General features: G+C 40.7%; 1 protein-coding gene across 6 annotated transcripts in view; it reads left to right on the forward strand.

Annotated features, from left to right (window-relative positions):
• birc6 (baculoviral IAP repeat containing 6) overlaps positions 1–13,755 on the forward strand; it is a 139,256-nt gene extending 125,501 nt beyond the window's left edge. For all 6 annotated transcript variants that reach the window (XM_031902932.1, XM_012963792.3, XM_031902934.1 and 3 more), the window contains exons 68-74: positions 831–941; positions 2,693–2,910; positions 3,195–3,356; positions 4,691–4,768; positions 6,450–6,638; positions 11,276–11,410; positions 12,906–13,755. In XM_031902932.1, coding sequence (XP_031758792.1) covers positions 831–941; positions 2,693–2,910; positions 3,195–3,356; positions 4,691–4,768; positions 6,450–6,638; positions 11,276–11,410; positions 12,906–13,085 — 1,073 coding nt within the window. In that variant the 3' untranslated portion in view covers positions 13,086–13,755. The remainder of the gene's footprint in view (positions 1–830; positions 942–2,692; positions 2,911–3,194; positions 3,357–4,690; positions 4,769–6,449; positions 6,639–11,275; positions 11,411–12,905) is intronic.
• Positions 13,756–23,443: the final 9,688 nt, after the last annotated feature.

The following is a 23,443-nucleotide window of genomic DNA, read 5'->3' on the forward strand; positions in this document are numbered from 1 at the left end:
CTAGATTCCTATTTATTATGCTGTGTAAAGTGAAATTTGCCAAAAAAAAACATTGAATAAAGCTGTGTAAAATAAATGGAGAATGCTGTCTGAATGCCATATTTTATGCTATTATTTTACATGTTCTGGCACAATAAAATATGTGTAAAAATATTACAATGATTGGCGATGTGTGGCAAATTTTGTCACCATTTTTTACACTGTATAACATATCTGCCCCTTACTGGATGCTGGCTAGCTAGGTATATAATATAGTGGGAAGCAATGTAATTATGTTATGTAGTGAAAGACGGTGGATACTGGCACCCCATGCACCGTGGGCACTGACTTTCCAAGCATATGATCACAGCACAATGCTGTTAGATTATAATTAAGGTACATTTTGGCACTGTTGTTCCATCAACATGGGCAAAGCTATACATAATGCAACATGAATCACAGACCCATAACCATATCATTTATAGATGTAGTAATAGAAAAGTATGAAGTACAGATCAACAAAATTGAATGTGAGCAGGATGTTCTATCATTTCTTTTCTGTCTGTGTCTTCTCTCCTCTCATGCTTTCCTCCCATTTCCCACATTTGCTTTTTCCAGCATTTTATTTTTTTGTGTGCTTCTCCTACTTATTCACATCCCAGAAAGCCTTACATTTTTCCCCACTCTCCTTATGTCTTCCTGTGTATCAGTCTCCTTTTCTCAATTCAGTTTGCAATCAGAATTATACCCTTTGACCCAAGATGCAGCATTCTGTTTTGTAACCCAGTTTCTCTTGGCTTTTTTTAAATAGTCGGCATGCTATATTTAGCCATTATATTTTTTTCTTCCAGAAAAGAAACTGGCAGAGTCTTCCAAAAAATCTCTAGTGAAATCGAAACCTTTCTCTATCTTACGTTCCTTAGAAGAGAAGTATGTGGCTATCATGAAAAAGCTTCAGTTTGGTAAGTATTAGTAGTTTTATTATTTATATATGCTTTAAAGTAGGTGTTTGGGTTGTTACTGTGTATCACCACACAGTAACAAGGCAGTAATGGTCACAGGTTTTCTTCAGTAGGTCAGATAAAGTTTATCTACAGTTGGCTCTCTTATATAGACCAGTTGATCCCGTTTTAAACAAAGATTAATTCACTCTGCTTCTCTTAACCCCTGTCTTCCAGCCAGCCCTAAGTAAGCTTGTACAAACTATTTTGAACAATGAGTCATAGTGTTTGCGAATATTGGTAGCTATGAATTTCAAGCTGACTTTACTTAATACCCCTAATTAAGAACGATTACTCTTTGGAGTATTTATACAAATTACAAATTAGGTCAATATTAGCACTTCTAAAGACAGAATGAAAGCACTGAGCACTTGCTCCCTCTGACCTGCGAATACCATATCTAAAGTAATGCAGCACACAGGACAGGAGAGCATGTGCTCAATTACAGGTAGTAAGAATGGCCGCAAAGGCAGGCTGAATGTGGCTTTGGTACATTATACCACAATAATGGAACAATAGCACACCTAAAATCATGGTCACCAAAAATGCCATTGTTATAACTATATAACCAGATGAACCAAAGAAGCACAAACCACCTTCTATGGAAAATCTATTATGTCGACTGTATTTCATTGCAGCTGGTATGTAGTAACACCGAAATGCTTTCCCACAATCCACTGCATATAGATATTAAAAACATAGAGGTGACCCTTAATATGACACTGCTGCAGAAGACAAAACCTGTATTCTGTATTCTCTAAAAGGGCCATTTATTGCAGAAGTGCTTTAGTTTGCTCTGTGTTTCTTAACCTCAGAACTCATGGTCTTGCTACAACCCATTGCACAGCATGTTTTAATCTTTGAATGTAGTCTAGCAACCCGAGGTTAAGAAACAAGAGCCATTACTGCAGGATTTAGTTCCACTATAATTACATACAGTGAAAATTCCCTGATTTTAACTTTTTCCACATTTTACATCGTTTTTGTTTGGGTCCCACCATTATATAATGCATAATACATTTGCCTAGTTTTACATTTTCCCTGAAAAATGTAAATTGGGGGTTCTGCTGTAAGGTGATACCCTACTTTGTGATCATATGACTTGTTTGCAGTGTTAGAAAAGGCAAGCATATGGGCAGTAATCGGCACATGGCTGTTAATTAGGGATGCACCAAATCCACAATTTTAGGATCCGGATGAACCCTGAATCCTTTGCAAAAGATTTGGCTGAATACTGAGCCAAATCTGATAAGGAAGGGATAAGGATAAAGAAGGGTAAAAGAGAACCGTGCACAGTGAAAAAATTTCAACTTCTTTGTTTGACAAAAAGTCACATGATGTTAAGGATTCGGTTCGGCCAGAGACATGGATTTGGTCGAATCCAAATCCTACTGAAAAAGGCAGAAACTTGTGCCAAATCCTGGATTCAGTGCATCCCTACTGTTAACGTACTTAAAGGGAAAGGAAAAGCTAAGTCACTTGGGGGTGCCAAAATGTTAGGCACCCCCAAGTGACTTGAATCGATTACCTTCTACCCCGGGCTGGTGCCACTGTACGGAGAGAACAGCACCAGCCCGGGGTAGCAGCGATCGCTTCCTGCTGCGCGCGCATGCGCAGTAGAGGGAAAAGAGCACAGAGTGTGCTCTTGCTAGCTTCTTTATTTTATTTACCGCAGAACATTTTTCAAATAGTGGCTTTTTTTTCCTTTACAGATACTTTTGAGATGGTTTCCGAAGATGATGCAGGAAAACTGGTGTTTAAAGTGAATTACCACTACATGTCACAGGTGAAGAATGCTAGTGATGCAAACAGTGCTGCGCGAGCCCGCCGACTTGCCCAGGAAGCAGTGACCCTGTCAACCTCACTCCCGCTTTCTTCCTCATCCAGTGTGTTTGTGCGATGCGATGAGGAGCGACTTGATATAATGAAGGTAAGATTAGGGCACATGACCACCACTGCCATCCATTGCAAAACAGCAGCAGTCAATTGGCCCCTATCACTATTGCTAATGCTACTAAATAAAAGTGATAACAGGCAGATCTTGGCTCAGTGATGCTTCTTATTAAGCAGTCTTTTGACCCTGCTGTTCTCTGCCGGAGGGTAGATGCTGTCGAAATGCCAGGGTTTTATTAGCCTAACAGTCTGCTTTCCCTTCAATGCTAGAAGTAACTACTACTGGACAGATTCACTCAATAATGTTTATTTTATTCTCAGGTTTTAATAACAGGCCCTGCAGATACTCCGTATGCAAATGGATGCTTTGAATTTGATGTATACTTCCCTCAAGATTATCCAAATTCACCACCCCTTGTGAATCTTGAAACTACCGGAGGTCATAGTGTTAGGTTTAATCCAAACCTTTACAATGATGGGAAGGTAATATACTTATTTCCCCCTGTAACTGTATTGTAACGTGAGTTGAAGGGAATGTCACATTTGAAATACTTATTGATGCTGCTGGGACATAATTTGGGCACACTAAAATGTATTTCATCATTAGAAAGTAGAGAACAGGAGTGAGATACATATTGGGATGGAGAGAAAAATGGAATGGAAAGAGGGATACATATTGGGGTGTAATAATGGTGATGGAGAGTGGGATACATATGGGGATGGTGAGAAAAATGGAATGGAAAGTGGGATACATATTGGGATGTAATAATGGTGATGGAGAGAAAAATGGAATGGAGAGTGGGATACATATGGGGATGGAGAGAAAAATGGAATGGAGAGAGGGATACATATGGGGAAGTAAGAATATGGATGGAGAGAAAAATGGAATCGATTGTGGAATGCATTTGGGGATCTAAGAATAGGGATGGAAAGTAAAATGGAATGGAGAGTGGGATACATATGGGGGTGTAAGAATAAGGTTGGAGAGAAAAATGGAATGGAGTGTGGAAAACATGGGGATGTAAGAATAGGGATGAAAAGAAAAATGGAATGGAGAGTGGGATACATATGGGGATGTAAGAATAGGGATGGAGAGAAAAATGGAATGGAGAGTGGGATTCATATGGGGATGTAAGAATAGGGATGGAGAGAAAAATATGGCATGGAGTGGCGAAGCATTAGTGAATGGCAAACTGAAAACTGGGTGCAAAGGAGCAGTGACTGGTGCAATGGTAGAGGGGGAGAGAACAGCATGGGAAGAGTAGGGGAAATAGGAGAGAGGATTAAGACCACAGGCAAGGAGAGAAGAAAGGCAGGATACCTTTTAAAACAAGAACAATAGAATAGGGACAGATAAGTGGTAAATGGAATATAAGAAAAGAAAACAGTCACTACTAGATAATTAGATTACCAGTGCACAGTTATACAGAAGTCCATTATGTTTGGGTATTTCCTGAGCTCTGGTGATCTGATTATCTACCCCACAAGGCCCAAACATTAAGTAGTTTATGTGTCATGTTAAGCTGCAGAAATAACAAAAAGCTTTTTTGTGATTAAAACAATAGGCTAAAAGCACGTTCAGCACAAGCCCAATTTATTGCACTCAGGTTGAAAAGGGGTTAAAGGGCCCCTTAAAGGGATAACCACATCTCTTAGGAGCAACAAATATCATTAATAATGAAAAAATTATATATGGCAAAATGCCTACCTGTCTGGTTTAGTTGTATCAAAATGTAAGATGACATCTACAGTTATACTGAAATTATTTTAATGTTTAACTTGTTTGTGTATTTATGGCAAACTCTTTTTTTTTCTAGGTATGTTTAAGTATACTGAATACTTGGCATGGGAGGCCAGAGGAAAAATGGAATCCACAAACATCAAGTTTTTTGCAGGTAGGTAGCCATTTACCAATTAATTGAGTGTCTAACCCAGGAATACCCTCGTTTGTGTCTGCAGTTATGAAAATATCTCCCCATGCATGACGAAAAAAACCCCAGTGTTATACCAAATGAGGGTAGGGTTGCCACTAGATGGCAAAATACCTGCCAAGGCCAGTATTGCAAATTTACCACCAGTGTACAGTACTTGAAAAAAAAATTATAATACCCTTTTGTTGCAGCCCTAATTTTTAATGGGTGCCAATCCTATCTGAAGTATAATTATGTTGTTTCTGCTACTGGCTCCAATTGCTGTGGCCAATTTATATTAAAGGGATAGTGATACATTCCAAATGTGTGAAAATCTGAAATGTGTCGCTATGCCTACATAAAGTTGTCCAGCACCACTGTAGCATGGGAAAGGCTTACGTGTGCCATTACATTTAGGCCAATGACAGACTTAAATATGGGGGTTTGTGGGAGCACATCAAAACTAAAGGCAGCCATACACTGGCTAATATTTGTAAACCTATTAACTAGGGGGCCTAAACAGACCTGGTATGACTATCTTCTGTTGTTCTGTTCATTGGTACCAACAGGCAGAACAATTGGAACAGCAGGAAGTGAAGATCAATTCTGTTTTTTTTCTTTACTTTCTCATTTGCACCATACACTGGCAGATAATGGCACATTGGCTACTTTCTAGCATGTCTGATCAGTGGTTTGGCTTTTCCTGTGTTCGGCATTTTTATTGTAGTAGCGCTGCTAGCGACCCATCCATGACTTTGCAAACATTTGCTGAACCTGTATCTTTATTGCACGGCCATGCTTGTGCCAGCATTTCTCATGCCAGTGGTATAGTAATCCAAGTATTTCTCACTCTGCATCTCTGTATAAGGACTGATATTGCTGACAGCTGGGATGAAGTTAAACACTCGAGCTGGCTGAGTGAATGCTGAGTAGAAACGCATCCAGCAAAGTATAATTCAAGCGTGGCAGGGCACCCATGGAGCATTCCTGTGATGGATGCGAGTAATTTTATTTCCAGCGCACTAGAGATTACCACTTGATGTAACCCCTGTCAGCTGTGTCTAATTTTATGTGCTGTGCTTAAAGAATTAGCCTTTCCCATGTTTCCTAGAATATTTAGATATGTTCAAATTAGCTGTTATTTTCAGCAAATGTCTAATAACTGCAATTTGTATGACAAGCTTAGTTGCCGAATTCCCCGCACCAAGGCCTAGGAAACTTTTATATTTAGAACAAGAAAACCCCATTCACTGAGGGAGACAATATGTTTGACACCTCCCCCATTGGTGCTTAGTTTATTTACCTTTCCTAGGCAAATGAAGATTGGAAGCCTGGGAAAGGTAAGTAAGATGGACCTGCCAGGCCAGTACACCAGACCTGAGGAGAAACTCAGTGATTACAATCACTTGGGGTGCCCCTAATAAATGAGGGTTTCCTTGTTTTTTTTTTACTTCTGTCTACTGTTACACTTTGTCCTGTATTTTATAACCCCCTACCAGTCCATATGGGCACTTCCAGATCATAGATGAATCTATTTATTTACTTTATAAGGACAAAAAGTGGGGGTAAAGGATAATTTCCATGTAGCATTTGTTGTATTTAAAGGTAAAAAACACTTTGTTTACTACATATGAATTAAACTCACGTGTATTACTGCACTCTTTAGGTATTGGTTTCCATCCAATCTCTTATACTTGTCTCTGAACCCTATTTTAATGAACCTGGATATGAGAGATCAAGGGGTACACCAGGTGGCACGCAGAGTTCTAGGGAATATGATGGAAATATCAGACAGGCCACTGTCAAATGGGCCATGCTAGAACAAATTCGAAACGCATCACCGTGTTTTAAGGAGGTATGATTTTCTTATTTTTATTGGATTCTTTCTGATACATAAATGCATATATGTATACGAGTGCTTGTTTCAGTGGGACATGCACATTCTATGGGCGTACAGATTGTGGGGAGCCGGTAATATTGTTTGAGGGTCACGGAGAATGTATCCACAGTGTGGCTCAGCCAAAAGAGTACAGACCTCATATCCATACCCCGTGTAAAGCATTTGAGGGGGGAATGCAGTGGTCGTATAAAGAACCAAAGCAGGACTCGTCCTGTATATCTTGTGACCTGGGTGCAGACTGCCCGAGTCCCATGCCAAAGAAGGAGCACAATCCAGAACCTCCAAACTTTAATGCATAAAAAAGCAATTAAAATTTGTCAGTAACTCACCTGATTCTCCTAGTGGTCTGGGTGTCAATTCCATGAACCTTTAGCCAGGGGAAAAATTTAAATTTTAATCCATAAAAAGGCTTGCGCACCGGACTGTAGTTAAGATCCTTTATTCCAGATTAAGCATTAAAATCCTTGTGGAGATTGTATCAGTAATAGCAAACGGGCTTGTGTGTACAAAGTTCTTTATGGATTGTAAAAAAAAAAAAAAAAAAGTAAATGGAATGTATGCTCTACTTATACAAATAGATAACCTTTCATCAAAATAAAAATAACTTGAATATGAAAATAAAGGTGGAGTTCGGGGTTGCACTTTTGTGATATGCTCTTGCCATGGATTTACAATTCATCTCTGTCACCGTCATCACTATATAATGAGTTTATCTAATAACAGTGAAGCTTTTTTTCTCCCTCTCTCTTTTCTACTTCTTTGTGGCCCCAAGATAAGATATTATTAAGCAGACAGTGCTAAGTAATTCTGGGTAATAAATGGGGCTCATTTATAAATAATGGGCACATTTGCACCTGGGCAGTAACCCATAGCAACAAATCTGTTATTACATTTTATCAGCCAGCTAGAGGTAGAACAATCAAAGCAAACATCTGATTGGTTGCTATGGATTACTTCCCAGGTACAAATTTGCCCAGTGTTTATAAATTACCCCCGTTCTCTCTTACTGTGACTCTCTGTTGTGGTCCACACGAGCAATGAAGGCCGCCACAGGCAAGTCATGATATTTGTTGCTATCTGTACTGCTTGTTATCCTAATAAGGGGTACAAGTATGGCTGACATTCAGCTTTTGCAATAGAGAGTGAGTGAGATAAATCCAGAAGGATTGAGGCCAGTGGTAAGGCAATTGCTCTCAGTGAGCAGATAATGACTTTTACAAAGTGCTTGTCTCTCCAGCTGCTCTTGCTATCAACTGAATTTGATGGGAATACTTTTTGCTGAGCGCAGAAGCATAGTCATCTGGAGCCCAACTTTAAATTACCCTACATTTCCCGAAGGAAATCTACAGTGAATGTTGGCTAATTTAATTTATTTCTCATATTAATTTGATTTTGAAAATCTCTCTATTCAGCATAAAACATTATTTTCTTCCATATATTGCTCAAGAACTGTACATAAGAAAAATACATGTAGATTTAATGTGGCTAAATTGCATTATTTTCTTAATGACATATACCTGGTATGCAGTGTAGTAAAACAATAAGCAATAGGGAGAAGGTGCAGTGGGACTAGGATTCAATATAGTCCCTGGCATTTCAAGTACACAGAGTTCCAAACAGCCCCCCACCAGCCCACTGAATAGTGAGTGTCTATGGGATCCTACAGCAGCTTCTCTGGTGTTTGACAGAATCCACAGATTGACAATCTTGCCACACAGTGGGGGGGGGGGGGATGTTAGGTGCAAATCCATGTGTGTAGATGTACCTCTTCTTATTTCTGTTAAAAACGTAGTTGTACAAAGGGAGGGATTGCCGACACAGAAACTGCATTTTTTCTCTTTGTGTCTGCACCCAAAGAGACTCCATGTCTGTAGGTGCTTTAACATCACAGAGCTGAGGTGAGCAGATAGGCTGTTCCTTGGCCTGCATTTATACACAGGGTGAGAAAACACTACATCTGGCTTTAGCCTTACAAAGAATGGCTTTATTAGTCTGGAGTAATGGTGAATTACAGCTAAGCATAATAAGTCTGTTACACAGTATGCAACTTCCATCTGCGCCAGGCATAGAAGATGATGTTACACACAAGCATTTTCTCCCCCAACTGCAATTTGGCTGCACATGGGCTTTGACTTTGCAAGTGCATAGATGGATTTCTAACAGGACTTCAACAGGTTTCATTCCATATACAATGACCAAGTTATACATTTATTTCCATTTGTAACATCTATTTATGGGTTTGGGTTCAGTAGTTGGTCTCCAAACAAGGATTTTTATGATGCAGTTGTGGTATAATTGGTCCAAAGCGAATCTACTAAAATAGAAAATCAGGTTGATTGGTTGACTTTATCATTGACAAAATCATTGGTCAGTGCGGAAGTGAATGGGGGGGGGGGCGTAGTCATATGAGAAGCTACCCACATGCAAATAACCAGGTTTCCCCAGCTTTGCCTTGTGCCTCGATAGTGTGTCCCTTGCTCATGTACTTTTCTCTAGGAGGACCATTGTCACTATTTTGGTGACTTTATTCACTTTGTGACTGACCTGAGTAAATTGCTTAATATGTGGCATTAAACATGTGGCAGTAGAAATGTCTGTTTCACTACATAATGCAGTAATATAAAAGGGTACAATATCACATGCAATAAAATCAAAACCTAGCATTTATTTGCCAGTTAATGTGGGTAAAGTGTCAGATTATATTAGATTTCTATCAATACTGCTTTTAGTATTAGGTTTTTCCTCGGATAACCTGTTTTATCTGTGGCTATAATATATTTTCCATATTATTCCAGCATTGAAGCGAGTGTGACACCCTGTTGTATTGTGACAACTCCACTTGTTTAATTGAGTGTAAAGCTGTGCATGTGGCAGAGGTTGTTTAGCGGCAGCAGCGAGTGATTGATAGTTCCTGCCCCATTTCCAAGAAAGAGCACAAGGAGAGAAAATGGAATAAATATTTAGTGCAAAGCTTTGTGTGCTGCTCAGAGAGATCTCTTGTTAGATCTCAGAAGAGAGGCTGCAGATTTATCAGCTGATAAATATCCATTACACAAAATCATTCCAGCTCCTGATTACTGCCGCCATCATGTTTTGTAGCAGACGCAGAATGACTTGTAGCTGCCAAGACAGTTAGCAATCATCTAGTTTAATCAGCTGTGCAATGCTTTTATTATTATACCCTGGATTCAACTGAGAATCCTTATACACTGAGGCACTGCACCACCACGAATATGTGGGTATTCAATACTTATCCAAACAGAAAAAACTGTAAAAGGTGTGGTTCACCTTGAAGTTAACTCTTAGTATGTTATAGAATGGCCAGTGCTAAGTAACTTTTTCATTGGTCTTAATTATTTATTTTTCGAATTATTTGCCTTCCTGTTCTGCCTCTTTCCAGCTTTCAAATGGGGGTCACTGTGCTCTGTGAGGCTACAGTTTAATCGTTACTTTGTATTACTTATTTTTGTATTTATATATATATATATATATATGTATATATATATATATATATATATATATATATATACCAGCCTCTCATTAAAAGCACTCCCTGGTTGCTAGGGTAATTTGGACCCTAACAACCAGATAGTTGCTGAAATTCCAAAGTGGAGAGCTGTTAGTGAAATAATAAAAAAAAAAATACTAATAAAAAAATGAAGGCCAATTGCAAATTGTCTCTACTACTACTACCCACTCCATCATAATAAAAGTTGATTCCAAGGTGAACAACCCAGAACCTGTCACCCAGACATAAAAGTTGTATGATAAAAGCCTTTGCAAATTAAACATGAAACCCAAATTTTATTTTTATTTTTATTAAAACATCCAAACCTGTAATAAATGTATTATTGGTTATATATTGGTTTTCCAAAGCCGTTTGTCAGCACAGCCTCGAGAGTGAGTTTGGGTGTTTTTGTGCAGTAATAGTATGTATTTAGTACTGGGGCCAAATGACAGTATATTTGTTCCTAGTGACATAGCATTTAAATAGCAAAGTGGCAATAGAGACACAAGAAAGGGCAGCCAGTTAAAACATATCACAGGAAAGGGCAGCGCTGCACATTGTAAGGCATAAAAAGGGCACGTGCAGGAAGTATTCTGTTAATCATTCAAGCAATGTTAGAATTCATTTCCTTTCTAAATATCACTTGGGGGAGGGGCACATGCATCTCCTGGAATACAAATATACAAGAAAAGCAAAGTCTGGAAGGGCAAATTTAACAGCCAATATTTACAGCTTTCTCTTCACATTCTAAAATTAGCAGCCACTGACATTGCCAGTAGAATCCCTACAATTGCGGAATAATGGGAGCACCCAGGCCACCGGGGAAGGTGGAGGCACCTAGTGTTCTACTGTTCACGGTGGCATGGTTAAAAATAAGGTGTACGATTTGCTTTATACATCTATAGCCAAAGGGATCTGAGCCCCATGTTCTGACAGAGTGTGACTTCCTATACCCTGCACCCCCATGATTTTAACTGGTTTTCATTCTGTTTCATCCCTTGTCCTTTGCCTGCACATTAGAAAAGGGAGTAACTTGTATCATCTGAGTTTGTAATCCTAATGACCAATTCTTTTTCCTATCAAGGTGATCCACAAACACTTTTACTTGAAACGAGCAGAAATCATGGCTCAGTGTGAGGACTGGATAGTGGACATCCAGCAATTCAGCAGTGACAAGCGTGTCGGCAGGACCATGTCCCATCATGCAGCTGCTTTAAAGGTAAATTCTCAGTAAATCTCCAGAGACCCATCAGCCCACATGTTTGTGTTACTGAAAATTCACCTTGAAACTAACAGTACAGTTTTATAGGGGAATATCAAAGCGCAATGAAAAACATATGTTTCGGTTTATTAAAATAAATAAGCTATTCATAAATTCTTTTACTACCTCCTCTCATGGATCTGTCTACCTGCAGCTTTGTGTCAGTCTTTTTGTTGGGTTGTGCTCCCTGCCTAGATGTATAACTGTCACACAGAAAGGGAGACAGATTGCTGAGAAGGGGACAGTTCAGATGTGATTATTTTTCTACTAATATTAAAGGGGTTGTTCACCTTTGAGTTAACGTTTAGTATGATGTAGAGAGTGCTATTCTGCAATTCTTGCAATTGGTCTTCATTTTTTTTTTTTTTTTTTTTTTTATAGTTTTTTATTTTACTTTTTGTTCAGCAGCAACTTTTCAGTGGAATTTCAGCAGCTACCTGGCTGCTAGAGTCTAAATTGCCTTAGCAATCAGGGATTCATTTGAATGAACAATAAAATTGTGGCCTCACAGAGTAATAGACTTTTGGCCGCTGGGGTCAGTGACCCCCATTTGACAGCTTAAAAGTCAGGAGAAAAAGGCAAACAATCAAAAACTATAACAAATGAATAATTAAGACCATTTGAAAAGTTGCTTAGAATTTGCCATTCTATGACATACTAAAAGGTGAACCACCCCTTTAATAAAAGAGCTAGATCAAACCAATAGGTTGTTGATATTAGGGGTGGCCATAAGAGAGAAAGCAGGTCCTCTTTTCTGCCAAGCTGTGGATAATATGCTCAGTGGCACAAAGCTGTTTCTGAAAGTGAATGCAATTTTTAGTATGAATTTGAGGCGTCCATCAAACATGAGGAATGCAGTGACAACAAAGCACCTTTGTTCATTGGAATTTTGTTTAGTGGAATTTTGAATGTTTCTGATATTAAGCAGGAGATAATGTTACATTTAAAGCTTCCATTAACCATCAGTTTCCTGACCATTGGAAGTGCAGCAGTAGCTATATATCATCATAAACTGTAGTTGCCCGTACATAGGCTTATATGGTAACTGGCGCAGAACTGCCAGTGCTACCTTTGCCTTCATCATCCTGATTGCACTTGAACAGTAACAGTCAAAATGGTGATTTATTGCTAAGGGCTACGCTTTGCTGGAAATATGCATTGTATTTCTCCAAATCCCACAAGACTTGTAACAATTACAGGCAAAACTCATTTTCTACAAGGTCAGGTCATCATTTTGTGTTCTATAGTGGAGAATGGTCATTTTTATTCTTCCTCAGAATATCAATGTATAAATCTGAAATTCTACCATCAGATAAGTGGCACAAATAGATGTCCCCCATTCCATGTATTATGGGTTGTATTTGCAGTCATTTCACTCCCAGCTCTATGGCTCTAGAGAGAAGGCATTATACAGACACACTTGCCCTACTCTTCCCTTCTGCTTCCTACACAGAGGCATACGGCTCAGCTCCGAGAAGAACTCTTAAAGCTCCTGTGCCCGGAAGGCTTGGACCCGGATGCTGATGACTGCACAGAAAAATGCCTTGCCGCCGCGAGCTGCGAGGAAACGACATTGCACGAACCGGCCAAACCAAGCAGCAGCAAAGACGCCTCTAGTGACTTCCGATTCTAAGCTGCAATGGCACGGACTTGAGACACACAGGCTTGGAAGCACAGCCAAATATGTCCATATTTGTATGTAAGAAGCTAACTATGTAATAGTTAATGACGCTGAAACTATACAGTACTTTGCCCTTAAGGATATACAGTTTAATTCAAGATGATCTTTTACCTGTACAAGAGTGTAAACTTTTTTTGTGCTTTTATTTTTCAATTGTGAGAACCACTGATTGGTATGTTTAACAGAAATGTAAACATAAACATGGCGAAATCACTGAAACAAGGGAAAGTACCTTAGGAAAGAATGTTTACTGAATGTTTTCTTTTTTTTTTTTTTACCTGTAGAGTGAGGGCGTTGTAACAAAGAATATATATTGGTCATTCTTATAACTATAACTATTTAAAGAGCGCAACTTTTCACTGAATTTGATAGATTTCGGCCATACCTTCATTCTCATCTATGATTTCTACCGAAGACTCCTGCATTCTTCAATAAAAATGAAATCGACCCACTCCCTAGTAAATGATTTACTGGTACATTTTTTTAAGAATAAACCTGCAATTTCCAATCCGTAGAACTGGAGAGCCGCTCTTGTAAGACTGAATTTATCACAGTCATTGTTTCATTCGATGCTTTTCAATTACAACTGCACAAGAAATAAATGGACATGGTTTTACCTTCAGTGCACGTGGCGCATTTTAGCTTTATCCATTTCTTCTCGGTTTCTCTAATCTTATGTTAATGTGGCCTCAACGGTTGCTTTTAAGTGAGGCCCAAACTAAAAGGGTTTTAAAACAAGCAAATACAATCTTTCTACAGCTTATTGGCCTGTGTATGGGCCAGATGTTGATTGTGCAGGTTTAAAATCAGCTTGTTGATGCGGTTCTCACCCCAACAGCTTGTTCTGCCCTTTGGCTAATGGATTGGATCAGTCTGATATCGCCTACCTCAAGGCGAACATTGCCAAACAAGTGGATCCTGACATGTATGACCAGCTTAACACACACTGAGGTGCAGAAGCTCTTGTAGTAGCCAAATACTGTATTGTCAGCACAATGTAAGTGGTCCAGCCTTATTGTGCCTGTTTTATTGCTCCATCTATAACTGCAGCTCTCATCACCTACTGTCAAACTCACATCTGCAGCCTTCTGGGACTGTAGTCCTATGGAACCAAGTGTCCCTGACATACATGGACTGTAGGCTCCAGCATATCCCCAGAACTTGCCTTTATGCAGCAGTGCAACTGCATGAAAGGGAGACCTACCTGCTGCACCCTGACATGACTAAAATGCCCCCGGACCAGTATATTCTGAATGCAAGTGCAAATAATGTAATGTAGCCTGTGCTGTTACATGGCCTTTGTGTCCTTCTGTGGGAAGTAATCTCTAGTTTATTCCCTTTGTTCAGATCCCAGATAAGATTTATACTAAGATCAACTCTATATAGCACCACACAATCAGCTTCAACCCACCATATGTTTAGCACCAGGACTGCATTTTCTGGAATAGAGATGAAACAAATATACATTTTTCTTTTATTTGCTGAAATAATTGACTTGTGTTACAACGTGTTATTAAACTGAATAACCCGCCATCAGTTGCTTGGCAAAGTATATGGAAAGTTGTGAACCAAAACTGGGTCCCCATGCTTTGTAGGCTCCATCTTGATAATCTCTTTCATACAAGGAATGTCCTTTAGAAGCCAATACTGCATAGGTAAATATTTAAGTTGGGTTGAAAAAAGACCAAAGTCCATCAGGTTCAACCCTTCCAAGCAAACCCCAAGCCTAAAACAATACTAGTATTGTACTAGTACTAGTATTCCTTGCAGTAAACCCCCAACTCCCAGGCACAGACTCCTTAATTCACATTCAATGTCTTCATCGACCTCTTTAACATTGCACCAGAAGTTTTAATTCGTATTCACCCTCTAGCAACTGCACAAGGAGAAACACACTATTAATTGGACTTGCCTTGATTTAGAGACATGATGGTGTCTGCTTGTCTCCTAACATAGCCTCTCACTTGACTTTTAATGAGAAACATGCAGTTCTCTTGAATATTTCCTTGTGTGAGACATAGCAACAGAACTGCATCCAACATCTCAATACGTAACTAGTGACTGCGCAGTTAGCTATGGGTGGCTTGTTGGCATCTCCAAGCTGACAAAACAGACGTAGATCAGTGATGCTCCAGCAGGTACAATAACAACTTGCACATTGTGGCATTTTCATGCTATGCTGTACTAAATGGTCAGAAAAAACTCTAACCCTATCCTACAAAATGTTGCCATTGTAGGACCCACACCCAACCCGTACCGACATCTTTCTTTTCTCTACACTACTTCTGCGCATGGCTGTGGTTCCAGGAAAGGGCAACTAAAGGAGCAGAGTAAGAGTGTAATTACCCTGACTGACTCACACCCAACCCAAACTCACAATTGTTGCCCAAATTCCTACCCTAACCTATCTGACCAAAGGGTAAACACCCGGGCCAATCCACACATTGCTAGTACACAGATAATTTGACTGATAAGTAGTCAATTAGAAATGTTACAGCTGGACATATACCTGTATACTGATAGAAATCAGTGGTGAGCAGAGAGTTAGGAAAAAGGGTTAGGGCTGTCCTATTGTATTTTAGGGTTAAAATTTTTACAAAACACCAATTCACTGGAAAATTCACTGCACTCCTCCTTATTTAGCCTATGGCTTGCGCTAGCTAAACTCCCTAGACAATGTCTCCAGTGGCCAATCAGTCCAAAAAAATAGTCCCACATGCTGCGAAAGGGAACTTACATGATTTATTGTGACCACCAGTGCACCATATTGGCTTGGGGAGGCTGCCTTCCCTAATGAATAGTCTCCAGAGTTAAAGTAAAAAGAGACTGGCCATTGAACACTTGAAGGCTCATTTTCAAAGGTAAAGTGAGAACATGACATACAGATGCAATTATTGCAAATATACTCCAGCATGCCCACACCCAACAACCCCTCCCCAATGCTAGATAAAATGCTGAATTGTGGGTTAAGCCATAGCAATCTGCATGGGGTTTTGCACTTTGCACACATTGCAACTATAGTAAATGACCTCTTTGATGTGAAAACGCTACTTAAGACAGTGACCCCAATGTTCATCACACATTGCAGCTTCAGATTTTCTTTTCAGTAGACACTATCAGGGGCCAGAATATATCAACTGGGAACCCTTGTCCTTTAAATTTCAAAAACCTTTCAAATGGTCAACCAAGCATTTCACATATATGAACCTCACCCTCACCTCTAGCTGCTTGTGGAATTAGAAAAATGTATTTTCTTCCAACAAACTCATGGTTGCATGGGGGGGGGGGGTGGGGTTATTTGGAGATTATGATTGGATATTTGGTAACCCAATGTGGACTAGCATACTACAGGAGGCTTCCCTCCAAGTCAATTAAAAAATGAGCACCTGCTTTGGGGCCACTGGGAGCAACATTAAAGGGGTTGGGGATCACTGATCGAGGGGGTATGTACTTTATTCCCTATAAACTTGTTTATACTGTATATCAAAGCTGACAGTTTCAGTTACATCCAACATGAAATCATCGAAGGGTTTGCCGCAAGAGGTTCATTGGTAGCCAAGAAACCCTATCAAGCAGATATGGCCAAAGGCCTAGGTGGTGCTTACCTAGTATTCCTCGCCTTCACTACTTGGTTACACAGTCACATGCTCAGTTTGATTAAATTGGATTCCCTTACGTCGTACAATAAAGGGCAGATTATTCAGTATTTAATCCAATTCCATTTTATAATTGTAATGATTGCTAATAATTGTCAGAGTTAGGAGGATATCAATAGGAGCAGTAAAACTGCAGTGAAATGAGCCTGTCCCAGCAGTGAAGGGCAAGGACATATTGATTGGCTCTTAGCGCCGCTTGCCTGTATCTGGGAAGATATCATGCAAATCACATTTAATAATGCCTTTTCTCTGACTCCTAGATTCTGCTCTCTTCTCTGTGCTGCTTTATCTTGTACCCAGTGTCCAACGCCGGACCTCAAACCATCATTACAAATTTGCTCACGGACTCAGCGGCAGACATAAAGTATGTTTTAAGGGATAATAGGATTAGCCGTATTCTTTCAGATTCCCCCTGTCCCTCCATTTGAGACTGCTCAAATATCTTTGGCAATAGATCAATCTCCCCATTCAGTGGAAATGATTCTAATGGTTACAGTCTGTTAGAGAGAGAGGAGGGCAAAGGAAGAGACGCTGCCATTTGATTTATATCTTTGTGATCGTGGCCATGTAAAACTCTGCCTTTGACTGGGAATGTCATAGCTGAATTCTGAAGCAGCGCCTGTTATTGGAATTCTGAGGCAGACCATTCATTTTATAGCCCAGTGCTTGTGTCATTCAAGGTCAAACAGCGCATAAGGATCAGACCTTTTTTTTCCATTGTGGTCAATGTGACCGAAAGGAAAGTCCCTGGTCTGATGTCCAGGCCATACACATATATGTGTATATATTTTTTGCTTTGCATACCAAATTGTTCTGAAAAGAATGCAGCCATCCTGCACTGGCAATAGATATAGCCCTTATGTGGTATAGAGGGGAAATATATTTAGAATTCTCTGTTAGTAAATGGAAACCTGGAAATGTTGGGGAATGTATACATTTTTGGCATAGTCAGCCAGTCCCACCCAACCATGCCCATGGCTTCAGGAAGAGATGACACCACTGTACCCTCAGCTGATAAGACACCTGAGATCTTAAGGTGGTCATACACAGTAAAATCTGCTTGTTTGGCGAGGTTGCCAAGCGTGCAGATCTTCTCCCAATATGCCCACCCAAAGTTGGCGATATCTGGCTAATTCAATTGTTTGGCCCTAGGTCCAATCAATCAAATTACGGCAGCGGACATAGGCGCCGTCAGACCAAGGACCCTGATCTAAAGGAAAATCCAACTGCCCGATCAAGATCTGGCCAATTTTAAGCCAGATATTGATATGTATATATATATATATATATATATATTAAAGGATTGTAATTGTTTGCCTGAAACCCCCGGCTGGTGCTCCCATTAGGAGAAAACTGCCGGGGTTTATGCGAGTGAGCGTTCCTCGCCAGGGGTATTAGATATGCAATTACAATCACTTGTGGGGGGGGGGGGCACCCCCAGTGATGTAGCCTTTCCTTTTCCTTTAATCACATATACATTTTCAGCTGAGTAATAATGCTGAATGGAGGTTTACATTCCCAATAAAAGCTTTAGTTGGGCTGGAAGAGTTGCATTGTGGAACATTTCTCTGAATTAGGCTGACCCATAACTTCTTTAGAAAATGGGTAAAATTCTATTCCTTGCCTGACTCCAAACCAGCAGGTTGCAAGTATATCATATATCTCTCTAGCGTTCATATAGACGAACACACCTGGGACTTTGGGCCATGTACCAATGACTTTTATAATCTCTTCTATTCAACACATTTCTGTCCTGCTAGGATTTGTTTCTATGGCCCCCATACCCTAGAAAACCCCAAGGTACTAGATCCAAATTAGCTTTGCTCATTCTCAAGCTTTAATTATGAATTGACTGTATACAGAGTAGGAATGAGCAGTGATTTCCCGGGGGATGAAAGCCTGGGGAAAGAGAGAGAGAGTACAAGACTTTCCTGCTATTGCCCCAGGAGTCAAAATGACTCAATGTATTTGAAATCTATTTGAGGACTGCCCTGTGTTAAAGGGGTCTTCCTATTTAGTAATGACATTCTCAAGACTCCCTGAAATAAGATCAGTATTCCTGGAAGCCTGCCTATTTGAATTGTATGGAGAGGTAGATAAACTAATTGCTGCATGAAATTGCAATAGACCAATGCACTTTACCTTATTATAGGACCACGTGCCAGTCTCAAACACTGGCAGATCCACATTCCTGCATTCTTGCCCTGAACTCTGCCTTGATTGCCTTGGACTTAAACCTGTATGTAGATCCTGCAGTGCCTACCTACCTGCATCCAGTGACAGTGATCTTGTCTATTTAGCTTTCCTTCTTTCCTTCCTCAGTCCTAGCATTCAATGTTATGGCCATTGGCCTGTACAAAACATGAATAGTTCAAGTATCTTACAGGGTAGAGCTACGATAATGCTATCATAATAGTAACTGTCACAGTTGGGCTAACCCACTAACACACAAATTTTAATTAGCAGACATTTCAACTTAACCACATTTTTAGTGACTGATTAACTCCCCCCTCGCCAGGTCACCCACAGTTACAGCCCATTCGCCCACTGTAAGTCATTTGCACCCAAACTTAACTTGTTCCACTGCTGAAATGCATATAAGTGTCGGCTGAATCCTCAGAAGCACAAAGCACACGGATATGGCATGGGAGGAATGGGGGCATAACGTGGGTGGAGCAGTGATGCCAAGATGCACCTGGATCTGCAGGGATCTGGGTTGGTGTCTCTGCTTTAGAACAGCACTTAAAGGTGCTTCACAGCTGTATGTGGCCCGCTTTCGTGTATCAGGCACAACACTGCATTACAGTATGGCAATCCCGCTAGTAGTAGTACATTATTTTTTTCATAAAAATATACTACTTTCTTTATTAGTAATACAGATAATTCCTGCCATTAGAAGGAACATGGAACGTATTTACCAAATAGGCACCTGAGGGCATGTGTCAGTTGGCAGATGTATGGGGCAGCCCCTGGGTGCCTATATGGCATAAAAAAGAAAAATCCAGTGGTGGAGCTGAGGGTTGAGCAATTACACACCTCTATTGCAACTGGTACTCTGCTGACCCAATGCCCAGTCCTATATACAGCCCGGCCTATAAACATGACTGAGCTGGCACACATAAGTGGCACTACATAAATATATATTCATAAATAACCCAGACCATGGCTGCAGGCGATGCTGAAACAAGAAACTACTCTCCATTATCTTCCAACAACATCAAAACACAATTGAAAGATTCCCTCATTTGCTTACACCTAGTAGTTATAAAATGCAAGCTCGACTTATCTGAGTTCTATATGTGGCAATAAAGTGAAAAAGATAAATAGCCCAATATTCATCACTGCTAGTGAAAAGGGTAATTACCCTGTCACACTCAGCAAGAGAGAAAAGGTTAATAATCTCATTACTAGCGCGAGCGGTGGCAGCAGAAGAGTTTATTCCTTCTCCCAAAAGGCCAGTGATGTCTCACTCCCTTCCACACTCAGTTATGAAGCTATGCAGCGCCAGCCAAACAAAGGCTAAGCAATTTCACTGGGGCACATGATACACACTGAGCGCTTCCTCCTCTATAAACCTATGAGCTTCAGCTTTGCGTTTTGGACACATTTGATTAAAGAAGAACTATTCATTTACACATTATTCTCAAAATCTAAAATCTATTCAATTAACTTCTTAAATAAAATGGTAAATTGTAAATCTAAGAAGCTTTCTAATACACATTCATTAAAAGGCACACACACAACACAGAGACCCCTAATATCACTGTAATCTGTTTCTTCAAAAAGTATAAATAAATAACGTTTATATGCTGAAATCCAGCTGCAAAACTGTTCTTCTCTCTGCATTATTTGAAATCCTGGCAGGGGAGGAGGGACTAAAACATTGATGTTAAATTTTTAACAACTATTCCACAGCTTACAGACAGCATGCAGGAACTACATAACCCACAATGCATTGCACTGTGATGTTACTTTCCTTATTGGCATCGCATATGTAGGGAATTGTGGGATTTGGAGGATGCAGGCTCAAGTCAGGCTGAAGACAGTCAACTACTGTTACATTTAATTTGAGTCTCAAAATAGTCAGCCAGATCAGCAGCAAAACAGGGGGCCGGGCTCTTAATCTGTTTTAATTTGTTTAGGTGGAGTTCCCCTTTAAAGATTGTTAAAAAGTTATTTGTAAATGTATTTGCTATTGGAAGAATTGTTTGTCTCCCTTCTGATCTGTGAGTCTGAATCTTGACACAGTGTAACAGGCAGTCTCCCTGCAGGCCTGTTAATCAGCTGGCTTGCAACAGTGTTTCAGGAGTCAGAGGCAGGAGTGCAGAGAATAGAAACAGCCACACAGGGATGGCTGGTAATAGCAATTACCGTATATACGTGATTATAAGACGAGTTTTTCAGCACTAAAAATGTGCTGAAAAAGTAACCCTCGGCTTCTACTTGAGTATATGTGTCCGTGCCTACCTGCCGTTGCTCGCACTCTGGCTCGTTGAATGTGCTCGTTGCGTGCACCCCCCCTCCATGGACGGACGTGTGTTCGTGCGTACCACGTCCGTCCTGGGGGGTGGTGCGCGCAACGAGCGCGTTCAACGAGCCAGAGTCAGCCAGAGTGCGTGCAATGGCAGGTATGCATGGACACATGTGGAGGGAGGGAGGGAGGTATGCACGCACACAAGTGGAGGGAGGGAGGTATGCACGCACACAAGTGGAGGAAGGGGGGTATGCACGCACACAAGTGGAGGGAGGGAGGTATGCATGGACACAAGTGGAGGGAGGGAGGTATGCACGCACACAAGTGGAGGGAGGGAGGTATGCATGGACACAAGTGGAGGGAGGTATGCACGCACACAAGTGGAGGGAGGGAGGGAGGTATGCACGCACACAAGTGGAGGGAGGTATGCATGGACACAAGTGGAGGGAGGGAGGTATGCATGGACACAAGTGGGGGGAGGGAGGGAGGTATGCATGGACACAATTGGAGGGAGGGAGGTATGCATGGACACAAGTGGAGGGAGGGAGGTATGCATGGACACAAGTGGAGGGAGGGAGGTATGCACACACACAAGTGGAGGGAGGTATGCATGGACACAAGTGGAGGGAGGGAGGTATGCATGGACACAATTGGAGGGAGGGAGGTATGCACACACACAAGTGGAGGGAGGTATGCATGGACACAAGTGGAGGGAGGGAAGTATGCATGGACACAATTGGAGGGAGGGAGGTATGCACACACACAAGTGGAGGGAGGGAGGTATGCACACACACAAGTGGAGGGAGGGAGGTATGCATGGACACAAGTGGAGACTGCATTTCCCACCCTAGGCTTATACTCAAGTCAATACGTTTTTTCCAGTTTTCTTAGGTAAAATTAGGTACCTCGGCTTATATTCGGATCGGCTTATACTCGAGTATATACGGTACATTTACAAATAATTACAAAACATATAAACACAGTTTTTTGGATGGAGTTCCCTTTTAATTTTAATGTATGGCTTGGCAGCAAAGTTTAAATCACCTTGAGTAGTGGATTAGAAAAAAGTATCCCTTGTACCACCTAATGGTTAATTAACTCAAAGGAGAAGGAAAGGAATCATCAGTGAGAGTGATTATTATAAACAATTATAAAGCGCCAACATATTCCGCAGCGCTGTACAATAAGTGGGTTTCATACATTGGACATATAATATCATTTCTATCCTGAGACCTTGGGCCATCGCTTCTGTTATCTGAAAACTGCCCCAGCACAAAGTACTTCTGTAGGAGGAGTACCCCATGAGTTTTTAGCTAACAGCCGGGGGTAGCAGGAAATCAATTGTAAGCACTGAAGGGGGTGTCACCCCCAGCCACCTTTACTTTTGCTTTAAAGGTACAGTATACACCAAAAACACCTTTGCTAAAATTACATTATACCTATTGTTTTAGTTATTAAAGGAGAATGCAAGTCAAAATTTAAAAAGCATACTGCCCAATAGTCCTCCTATTGTTTAGTAAAAACGCCACACTTTTGGCTCACCTAATCATATATTTACTCAGTCACACTTACTTCACATTTTCTAGAACAGGCACCCATCTCTAAAAAGGTATTCTCCCTTCCTTTCCCTCCTTGCTTCATACTGCACATGTGTTTCATTCCCTCCCCCCCTGCCCTCTGCCAGATCTGCTTCTGATTGGCTGGTGGGCATGTGTAGCTCAGAACAGCAGACAGGATCAAGTTACACACATGCTCAGAGAATAGGAAGGCTGCCGCTGGCACCTACAGGAAGGGGAGAGAGATTTCAGTGATGTCCCTGTAGTCTGTAGTGACAAAAGAATAGCTGCTGGCAACAAAGAATAGCCGCGGGTGACAAAAGAATAGCCACGGGTGACAAAAGAATAGTCGCTGACGACAAAAGAATAGCCGCGGGCGACAAAAGAATAGTCGGTGACGACAATTTTTTTTTTACGTGCTACATTTTCGCCGTTTCGCGAATTTTTCGCCGTTTCATAAGATTCAAAAGATTCGCAGATTTTTCAGCAAAGCAAAACGGGACAGATTCGCTCATCACTACTGGTAATTAGTTTTATCAGCTCCTTTGAAACTCTTTCAGGAAAGTGACAGAAAGTGCTAAAGCAATACTGGATTTATGTTTTTATTTAGTGCCAGAATTAACA

Source organism: Xenopus tropicalis, chromosome 5 (assembly GCF_000004195.4).
Source record: "Xenopus tropicalis strain Nigerian chromosome 5, UCB_Xtro_10.0, whole genome shotgun sequence".
Taxonomy (NCBI): domain Eukaryota; kingdom Metazoa; phylum Chordata; class Amphibia; order Anura; family Pipidae; genus Xenopus; species Xenopus tropicalis.